The sequence below is a fragment of the Taurulus bubalis genome (genome assembly GCF_910589615.1).
Source record: "Taurulus bubalis genome assembly, chromosome: 19".
In the NCBI taxonomy this organism is placed as follows: Eukaryota; Metazoa; Chordata; class Actinopteri; order Perciformes; family Cottidae; genus Taurulus; species Taurulus bubalis.
The window spans coordinates 17,815,445-17,826,785 of NC_136607.1; the positions used below are offsets into that span (position 1 = coordinate 17,815,445).

The 11,341-nt window shown below is 41.6% G+C and overlaps 1 protein-coding gene across 1 annotated transcript; it reads right to left on the reverse strand.

Annotated features, from left to right (window-relative positions):
- Positions 1-1,015: 1,015 nt before the first annotated feature.
- LOC306751444 (proteinase-activated receptor 3-like) lies at positions 1,016-3,895 on the reverse strand (the record flags this gene model as incomplete). The annotated part of the gene is made up of 2 exons (XM_079235011.1): positions 1,016-2,851; positions 3,868-3,895. The coding sequence occupies 2 exons, from the start codon at positions 3,893-3,895 to the stop codon at positions 1,782-1,784; spliced, it is 1,098 nt and encodes a 365-aa protein (XP_079091137.1). The 3' UTR covers positions 1,016-1,781.
- Between the last annotated feature and the right edge of the window lie 7,446 nt (positions 3,896-11,341).

The following is an 11,341-nucleotide window of genomic DNA, read 5'->3' on the forward strand; positions in this document are numbered from 1 at the left end:
CGACCTTCAGACTATGAAGTAAGACCTCTACCAACTCAATTATCTGGATTCTGTTGACCATCATTTTTCAATTAAGTTGCAAATTCAGGGAGTTGCTCCACATTTGTGGGGATCACAACGGGTTTTAAGTTTATTTAATGAAACAAATCAAGGTATCAGAATATATAACGGGGGTTTTAAATTATTATCTCAACCGTTTAAGTTATTTTTCTTTGTTGTATGAATCAGTTTCTCTATTAGCTTCTCAATTAGGCTGCAATTTCAGGAGGTTGAAATGTTTTTTAATAGATAAATATAACATATACTAAATATATTTTGAAAATGTTTTTTCTGGATTTTAGGCGGTAACAACAAGACAATGTCTGCAAGAGAGAATTGAACCCACAACCTTCAAATGTTGACCAGAATCTCTTCCAGCTGTGTGGTCATGCCTCCATATGTCTCAAGATCATGACTTAGACTTAGTCAGTTTGTCACTGTGAATCAGTTTCAGGTGAAATGGACAATTTCAAACACTGTTCGTCAAAATGTCACATTCATTTCAACCACGCAAATTCCCATCATCGATCAAGGACGTTCTTGTGAGGATTTTATTTTTGTATTTATTCTCAAATTTCTGTTTTAATCTGCAGTCTCTGATGACCTGATCATGTGACCTTTCCCTGGATATTACGTATCATAAACCTTATTTAGCTACTAGTGGGTCGTCTGCACTCATATATGTTCAGACATCAGCCTCAGACTGAATGTTTCCAGACAGATAAAGGCACATATAAATCATTTCAGGAACCCGTTTTTTCCTGTTCTAAATGTCTCTGATGGTGTGTGTGTGTGTGTGTGTGTGTGTGTGTGTGTGTGTGCGTGTGTGTGTGTGTGTGTGTGTGTCATTCCACATCCTGTGCAAGCTTGGCAGGAAATACCAACACCCCCGAGTTGGTACATATAGTCCGGCTGTAGAAGGAGAGGCTCACACAAAATGAAACATGCAACACAACATAGCTGGGTCATAGTTAAGTTTATGTGTGACTCATCGCAGCTCCACACGACGGGAACACAGAAAATACACAGGAGACACATTCTAGTCAGTCTGTCCCGTGTTATTGCTTGACAGCTATAAACTTCACAGGACTTTTGTGTTATTTTTGTCCCCCAAACTCTACAGAATAACAATATATATTAAAAGAAATTCACAAAACCATTAATGACCATGTGTTTGATGCATACATGCATTCTTTCTTTTCATTATTTACACACGTAACCATAGATTAACATATGTGCCATATGTCATATGAACTACAGTGCTGCGCAAAAATGTTGATTCTATTTTTAAAGAGAGCACATTAAATGAAAGTTTAGTCCATTGCTTGTAAATGGACCCGTACATGTAAAGTGCTTTTCTAGTCTTCCGACCACTCAAAGCACTTTATCACTACATGACATCATTCACCCATTCACCCACTGATGAGAGGAGCTGCCATGCAAGGTGCCACATCAGGATTATCTAACATTCACACACAGCAGGCACAGCTTCGGGAGCAATTTAGGGTTAAGTGTCCTGCTCAAGGACACATCGACATGGGCTGGCATAGCCGGGATCGAACCACCGATCCTTGCTCACCACTGAGCCACAGTCACCTCTTGTTGATTGTGAATCCAGTCAGGGTCCTTCTGCTTTCTCTTTGGAATCCAGCCACAGAGAAAATCTCCCTCTTCATCTTCTGCAAAACCCAAAAACAGTTTTTTGGTCCAGCAGAAAAAACAGTTTTTGGTCGCGGCCCCTCTTACACAGACAGGCTGAGGGTCTTGCCTTTAAAGGCCCTGGAGTAAAGCCTGGAGCCCGCAGACTTGGACATGAGGAGAAAGAGGAAGGGGTCCAGGCAGGCGTGGAGGCAGCACAAACACACCGCCACTTTAAAGTGCACGTACAGGCCCGCCGTCCCGTCCGAGAACAGCTTCACGCAGTGGAGGAAGTGCAGCACGCCGGCGGGGGCGAAGCACAGCAGGAAGATGACGAGCACCAGCGAGCTGGCCTTGATGTACATCGCCCAGTCGTGGTGCGACCGGTTGAGCTCGCGCACGATCCGACCGTAGCACGCCACCGTGACCACCAGCGGCGCCAGGAGGCCGAAGACGGTGAGGAACAGGTTGTAGTAGAGCAGGAAGGCGTGGGAGTCGTAGTGCAGCGGCAGGACGTCGTGGCAGGTGAGGCGGCCCACCTCGGGGATCCAGTAGCTCTGCCGCACGAGCAGCTCGGGGACGACGGCGGCGCCGAACACGCCCCACACGGCCACGCTGACCCAGGCCGTGAACGCCCTCTTGGGGAGGCTCTTGTACATGAACGGGTGCACCACGGCCAGGTAGCGCTTGACGCTGATGCAGGCCAGCGTCTGGGCCGAGCAGTAGAGGTTGCCGTAGAAACAGGCCGTGACCACCCGGCAGGCGGCCTCCCCGAGCACCCAGTGGTTTCCATGGAAATGGTAGTGGGCCTTGAAGAAGAGGGAGAGCAGGAGGAAGAGGTCGGAGACGGCCAGGCTGCAGTAGAGGATGGCGCAGGACACCTTGCGGATCTTGGAGGCCAGCGTGCACAAGATGGCGACGTTGGCCGGGATCCCCACGGCGACGACCAGCATGTACACGACGGGGATGACGCGCGTGCTCAGAGGGCCGAGCAGGTAGCCGGCGGTGCCGTTGCTGAGGGCCTGCAGGGCCGGAGCCGGATGAGATGAGACGGGAGCTTGAGTCCCATTGAGATCTGAGAGGAAGTCGGGCTGAAAAGGGGACCCGAAAAATGTTCTGGGATGGATGAAAACCTCCGAGATGTTCCTCCGCCCTCTGTTTCTCCTTTTGCCTTCTGCAACAACAAGTACATGCACACGTTAATTATGTTTTTCAGAAGATTTATTACATTATTACGCAATATTTTTGCATCTCAATACATTTAAAATGTGACGATCACTGATAATATACCAAAGATACTGCAACTAAAGATAATGTTCATGATTATTTGCTTGATCACTGATTCTACGAAATGTCAGTTTCCTAAAACGCTGTTAGTGTTTTACGAATATCTGATGTTTCTGGATTCATATTCCTGCTGCATTCATGTGTGTGTTGCATTGCAACTCCTTATATATGATATATACAGTTTAAACTATATGAACGCATCATATTCTATGAGATCATCACGTGTTTGTAGCATCTGTCCTGTGAGAACCTCGTATCTCTACAAAGAACTAACTGGCTTTTTAAAGAGTTTATTTATCTGAAGAAGTAAGTTTCTCAACACATAAAGGGAAACTTCATCCTTCAGTTGATCACAAACATTCAACATCAACACATCTGAAGATACGAGGTTTTTACTGGACAGGAAGGGGAAGAAAAACATCCTCTGAGAAAAAACTAAAGCTGTCAGACACATGCAGTGAAGTAAAAAGTACAATATTTACCTCTGAGATGTAGTGGAGTAAAAGTATAAAGTAGCATAAAATGGAAATAATCAATAAAGTATAAGTACGGTACTTGTATGTAGTTAATTTCCATCACCACTGATCCCAGTTTAACTCTTAACAACTGAAACATAGATCACTTGTTTCCTTCAGAATCAGCAAATGAACTAACAGTTAATTATATTATTTAACAATTGACATCATCACTGCAAACAAGGTCAAAGCTGTGAAGGGGAATGTTTCAAGAAATGTCAGCACAGAAGACTTTATCTTAAACGAAACCTACCTTTCTTTTGAAGAGAGCCACTCAGACAGAGAGCAGCAAGAAGCAAAAAGAGAAGAAGCTTCCCCATGTTTTATGTTTCTGGTGTATTAATATTTCTCTCTGCTCACGCTGCTCGCTCAGCCTCACATGTCTCGCCGTCTGCTGCGTCTGCGTTGTTGTACATCTCCCCGAGCTGCAGAGTGAGACACACAACTGGAGAAAAAACACAGTTGACATCGTCTCTGCACCAACAGGAATGTGGGTTGTCTTTGGTTTCTGTTAACATGCACAGTGACGCCTCTGTCGCCCTACACCCTCTTCATGAGATTCTAATCTATCAGCCAGAACCTCTTTTGTATTTTAACTTTCACCCTCAAATGTGTTTCCCCCTACACCCTGTTTTAAAATCGTCAAGTTGCTTTGTATGTTAAAAGAAGATGTGCAAAGAGAAGTGTGAGTGAGGAAACTTTGGGTATTCTTTTTGTGTGTGACGCCTGAAGGGATGTGAGGTAATATTCTGAGAGGAGACACTGGAGCAGCAAGGAAATGCCTGTTTGAAGACGATAAGCTTGTCCGAACACGAGCACTTTTATTTAGTCTTCGCTTCCCGTCTTTTTTTCTTCCTTTTTTGTCATTTTAGCATTGAGATATGTATGGAAGTATATTTCCTCAACTGCGAGGGGGGAAGATGTAGTCAGTCATTATGATGACAAACTAGTAATGAAAAATACTGTGACATTGACATGGTATCTCAAAACAACAAAAATAATGAAAAACCTTCTCAATAGTTTGACATAGTATTGCAAAATAATTCATTTCTATGCCAAAATAATGACCTAGTATGTAAAAGTTATGACATAGTATCTCAAAATATTAACATTTTATCTCCAAAAACAACTTTGTATGTCAAACTAATGAGAAATTTGTATCTCAAAATTCTGACTTAATGAAAATTATGACATTGTATCTCAAAATATCAACTACGTATGTCAAAATAATGACTTTTTATGTCAAAATATTAAAAAGCTTTCACAATATTTTATACTTATCTCAAAATTATGAGAAACTTTCTCAAGGGTTTTGACTTAGTTTCGTAAAATAATTACCTAGTATGTCAAAATACTGACGAAATATCTCAAAATAACGACATACTGCTTCAATATAATGGCTTTTCATCTTAAGAGAATTACTTTGTATCTAAAATATATATATATATATATATATATATATATATATATATATGTATATACATATATACATAAATTTATGTATATATTTATATATATATATACATATATATATATATATATATATAGTATCGAAATAATGAGTTTGTCTGTAAAAAATGTATTCCAAATTTAAGTTTTTAATTATGACTTTTGTCATCACATTGTCAGAAATGAGCTTCCATAGTTTCTTCTAAAAGTCATATTTTGTTACATAGCCCCTTCAGAAAGTTGGGAGCAGCTTCACACTGCAGTCATATTCACACGTTTCTCTACAGATACGGGTATAAATATCTTTTCTGGTAACTTTAATTGAGGTTTTCATCTGTTCTCAGTCTTACTTTTACATTTACAGACATCTGTATCTGCTTGAATAGGCCGTAACCTTCAGGACGTACACAGCTTAATCAAATATTTGTATTTGCACATTCCAGTGGCCCGTTTTATTATTCAAGCTTCAACACCCAGCTGATCACAGATGGGAGCCTCGTCTTGTTTTCATCTAATCTGCTCATCGGCTACATGGGGAGACGTGTTTTCAGAAGCAGCGTCTGTTTGACCTCAGCAGCTTCAGCACAGATAGTCTTTTGAGCTGACGTCATCGCCAACGCGGAGCTAAAAACATCCCGGATGACTCAAACTGAGAACAAATAGATGCATCTGCTCGTCAGCGCAAACAGAAACAAGAAACATGGACGCGTTTGATGAGAAGCAGCAGAAAGTCGGGGAGGTTATGTAAACCGTAAGATACAAAACAAATAGTCCAAGAGTCATCCAAATAGTTTGGCACCAATTAAAAACAGTTGAAAGTAATATTAATATGAATTTACAGTGACACAAACCGCCAGCACACATCTATTGTCTGCTTCCTTTCTGCTCGGAAGGCCCACATCTCACCAGCTTCCTGTACAAACGTCCTCATAAGCCACAATACTGCTTTCTGTTTATTTCTATAGAAAGAAGCAAGTTTGTTTTTTACGACTTTGGGGTCTGAATTTCGGAGAGAAAGTGTGTCACTGAGCGTGTGAGGAGGAACTGAGATACCTGATAAATAGAGGACTTATAGTAAATAGTCTGAAGGGGCCTGGTGTTATAGGAGATTTACACAGACTGAAGCTGTCAGGTTATTATTATTATAAAAACCCTGAGCAAGCTTTTTGCTGGTCTTGTCTGTGCTATAACATTTTAGAAAGAAGCCTGTTTTCTCCACAAGAGGGCGACGTCACCCTTCATCATGGAACTGTTTCATTTCATGGCTTTTTGGGCCGGGGCCACTTGATCACCTTTTTATTGTTGTTTCATCAGCTGCCACAATATGAATATGCAATTTGAAATAAATGATTCAAGTCGATCCACACTCCCTCAAGACACAGTTGTCATTACTGGTAATCACTATAAGTGGGCAATTTGAATGGTTTCCTGTACTGGTTTCTGCAGCGTAAACACAATTAAAACCCTGCGGTGAATTTAGGCCTCGTTTGCCCGTCAAACTTTCTTTCATCTTTTCTGAAAGTTTCCTGTAAGTCTTTGTCTTAAAAAGCACTTTTATTTATGTTTGCACACACTTCTACAGAGGAAAAACATAGGAGGTTATAGATGCACACATTAATAACTGTATTAACAGTGGATCAAATGTCTCTGCGTGGTGTGAAAGGCTTCTCTCGTGGTAATCGAGATAGATGACAAGTGATGATAAGTGAAAAACAATGTATTCTAGGCTCTAACAGTTAGAGGGTTCTTTCTGAACAGCTGGTGAACAGACTGGAGCACTTGGAGACAGATAGTGCATCACCTCGAAAGAGGATAACAACTCCAGACGCATTTCCTCTCATGACAAAATATAAATGATCAATATTTCTGCATTTGACGGCATCAACAGATAATGATCACCCAGCTCTGCAGGAGCTGTGTGGAGCTTTAGTGTCTTTCTGATGCTTTTTTTGGTTCTCAACTTTACTGTTTTGGTTCCCTCGCTGTGAACATAACGGAGCGTTTAGCATCATTTCCCACGGGGGTTGGTTTGAGGAGACCAAAAAAAAAGAGCTAAAAGAGAGAGAATATTGGAGCTGCATCCATCAGGGGAGCAGAAACACGACCCGGCTGTGAGAGGAGGAGGAAACGTGACGAAGCTCTTCGTTGTACCCGTGTGGTGTCACTGTGGTTTTGTGACTCTTTGAAGTGGGCTGGTGTGCCAACTCCGTCTTTAAGAGTGACATGGACGTTTTCAAGATGATGCATTAAATTGCATCTTCCTTCCCGAAAAAGTTGACATTGAAGTCGACACGCTTTTTGACTTTAAAGTGTTTCAGAATAGTTACGACATATTCAGTTTTTATCGACTTGATTCTGTCTACAAAAGAAAAAAGACCTTTAGGTGATCAAATAATGTTTTTACTCAGAGGAATATATTTGACTTCTTATTCCTCTACGTCAACTTTACCACGGTCACATGCCAGAGGGGTTTTTACTGACCTATTTTATGTCGTAGAATAAAATGGTAAAATCCCCAAAACGTCACCTTATTTCAGGCATCTGATCAAAAACCCATTCAAGCAACTAAGACAAAGGAATACATGCTGACTCATATCCGGGTGAAAGGGCTCTTTCCTGCAGCACACAAATAAATAGGAAGCAGACTGAACAAGATCATATAACAACCATAGTTACTGCTTCATATTTTAGAGATAGCATCATCTTAAACAAGCCAAACATATATAAGATGATGATGCTGGAACCTGAAGTTCCAGACTGTGATTTGACCATGATGATCTATTCTTATACATCTATTCCATGTCTTTCTCTCCTCCTGACCTCACATTCAGTCTATGTTCCTGAGATATTTATCATGTGACATCACCTCTGGGTGATTAATGACTTGTTTAGGAACTTGAGGCACAAAGTTTACAACTTGTACTTGTAGTTGGAATGAGACATTACACTTCCTGTTTACTTCCCCCAAAGCATCATGGAAAGTTAAGTTCAGAGCGTGATGATGATGTGTCTCAGACCAACGTGTCTCTTCTATGGAGAGCTCTCCCTTTGAAGCGCAGGTACATGCTGCTGATTGTATATTACAAAGTGTGATTATACTTTTACTTCACTAAATGATCTCAGAACATCCTTTCTGTGTCTAAATAAATCACCAACTCTAGACAAAGCCTTTTATTAAACATAGTTTATTCATAAACCTCATTTTAGCAACAAGCGCTTAAAAAACGGAGTGCAAAAGAAAAAACACATTTATGGAAAAACACTTAAAATTCAATTTAAGGAGCCAATAAAATAGAAGATAAAAACAACCCGAATAGAAGCAGGACAGGTGTGAAATAGAATAACACAGAATAAGAAATGAGAACTGCAATGGAGAGACACGCTGTTAAAGATCTGGTTTAGTTTGCATATTTTTTTTATAGGCCATTTAATACCAGACACCTTTCTTCTGTCCGAGGGAACAAGATGCACAAAGCTCCTCTTTCAGACGGGTTTTCATTCGGTCCTCCTGCACAAACAGACATTAACACACAACATATCTCACCGCTGGTTTTGTTTTTCACAGATCTGAATCACACACCAGATGGTAAGAATTTGGATTCCTGAGGAAAGTCAGACTACGACTGTCTGTGAACCTTTGTGTCTTCATTTATTCTAAACAATACATTACAATAGAGCAACACAATGGATTTCGGGATGCCTCTAAACATTGACCTCTGTGCTTGCCTCATTGTTCACCTCTGTGTTTTTGACACTTTACCACCCAGCTGCCCAGAGGACGATGAAATGTGCCGCGGTGGATACGGAAAACAACAGGAATCAAACTGGAACTGAGCCACTGACTCCTCTGAGGCCATAATCTCCCACCGTCTGCATCCTGCCTCCTCCTGCGAGCAGGAATGAGCTTGTGTTAGTTCAGTAACGCCCAAACTGCAGGAACAACATAACCTCTGAAGTGGACATGTCCAGCTGCTCTTTCTCTCATGACAGAGCTTTAAAGCAGAACTGACCAATATTTCTAGATTAACGTGAAGAGATAATTATCACACAGTTCTGCAGGAGCTCTCTGGAGCGTTATTGTGTCTTCCTGTCCACGACCAAACACCTAAAAGGCAAAGTTAGCAGCTAGCTGGTGAACATAGAGTAGCATTTAGCAGCTAAAGCGACATGTATTCCCTGTGGGAGGCGGTGGATACCAAAAACAGAGCTAAAAGAGAGAGAATATTGGACTGATATTCATCAGGTGACACAAACACGACTCCAAATGAATGATAACGTCGCTCGAAAACTACTGGATGTGTAAATAAGCAGCTGTTTGCAAACAGGTTTACCATTTTAACTTGAAGCGTGATTCTGCTTCCCCGCAAGTGGACAACATAATCATTCATCGCAGGTTTGAAGAAGTAGTTTCGGGAAATGTGCTTATTTCATGCCGAGTCAGATGAGAAGATTGGTACTGCCCTCCTGTTTGTAGGTTAAATATGAAGCCACGACTAGCGGTTGGAGAGCTTAGCTTAGCATAACGACTGTAAACAGGGGGAAACAGCTAGCCTGGTTCTGTTCAAAGGTGACGACATCCTCCTGCAAGGACCTTTAACGCTCACTAATCTGCACAAAAAGTCTAAAAACAAATATGTGTGGGGGTTATATGTGCCGGACTATATCCTGAGCCAGGGCAGTGACTTCCTTGTGTCTTCACTTATTGTCCTGGCTTCCTCCTCATGCTGACATGACTCCAGGAAGGATGTAATATGTGTGATGTTAGCGAGCTTTAGAGACGCCGCTCGGCAGACTTGTTTTCTACATTTGAGCAGAGCCAGCAGGCGCGATAAGCAGACGGCCTCTTGGCCCACAGCTTCATATTTTACACACACACATGAGAAGGGTTTCAATATAACTCTCAGTAACAAAGTGAGGAGGCGTTCATGTCCAAAAATGTAAAACTATTCCTTAAAGAAACGCACAAAACACAAGAAAAAAGACACCTGTATGAGCATGGGTCTGAAACGCCTGGGTTCCACTGTGACCTCTATCAGGGTTTCTACTGTGACCTGGATCAGGGTTTCTACTGTGACCTGGATCAGGGTTTCTACTGTGACCTCTATCAGGGTTTCACTGTGACCTGGATCAGGGTTTCTACTGTGACCTCTATCAGGGTTCCACTGTGACCTGGATCAGGGTTTCTACTGTGACCTCTATCAGGGTTCCACTGTGACCTGGATCAGGGTTTCACTGTGACCTGGATCAGGGTTTCCACTGTGACCTGGATCAGGGTTCCACTGTGACCTGGATCAGGGTTTCTACTGTGACCTCTATCAGGGTTTCACTGTGACCTCTATCAGGGTTTCTACTGTGACCTCCATCAGGGTTTCCACTGTGACCTGGATCAGGGTTTCACTGTGACCTGGATCAGGGTTTCCACTGGGACCTGGATCAGGGTTTCCACTGTGACCTGGATCAGGGTCAATGTGGCTCCGCTGTGTGAGCAGAAGCGCTGCCAGATGTCTGGCAAAAAATAGAATAAAGTACAAATGTGTTCAGGGATTGCATTTGTGGGTTCAGTGCAGTTTCAATAAGTTATTTAACAAATATATATTTATATTTGCACTGTTAAAAACTAATATAAAAATGTATAGAAATGGCTGGTTGCCTTTTTATGTTGACTATGACGAAAATATGTTATGAATGTAAAAGTAAATAAATAAGTAAACTTTCAAAAATATTGAGCTTTACTGTGTGATCTCAATACCAGCGGTGGCCCCAAGCCAAATTGAGTTTGGGACCCCTGTGTATCATCATGTGATTCTGTTTGAATATTGGGCCGAACAAAGGTGATGAAAGAATGAGAAACAGATCATTGTGACAAATATTTTGGAGAGGAAATGGTTCGGTCTGTCTGTGAGCTTAGATACAGAGTCCTGTGGACACAAAGCTCAGGAGGAAGGAGTCAGAGAAAGAAACCAGCTTCCTTTCCAACAAACACACGTTCTCCGCCACATGTTTTCTGTCGTGTAGTGTTCTCCGTCTTTACTTCAGCTTCATAAAGACAAACCGCACACAGAGGTAAACTTCAGCTTGTTCATTGGAGGACTTTCCACGCGCAAGAAAAGTAAATAAATACATGTTATCTCATCTAGAGTCTGAACATGGAGGTTTACAGAAATGATAAACACAGAAATGAACAGGGACAAAAAAGGAGAAAAAGACTGTGGCCGCTGCATCCCGACCTCATCGTGATTTAACTTGAATATATGACTTCCAAACTCATTGCAAAGAGTCAAACAAAGTGTGCTTTTCTTTCCTCCAAAAATCATAATCTGTTCTGAAATATTTCAGTAATTGAGTGCTTGTCAGATAGTGCATCTGACTGCTGCACACAGGAAGTACTTTAGCATCTCTGAGTAGTCACATCA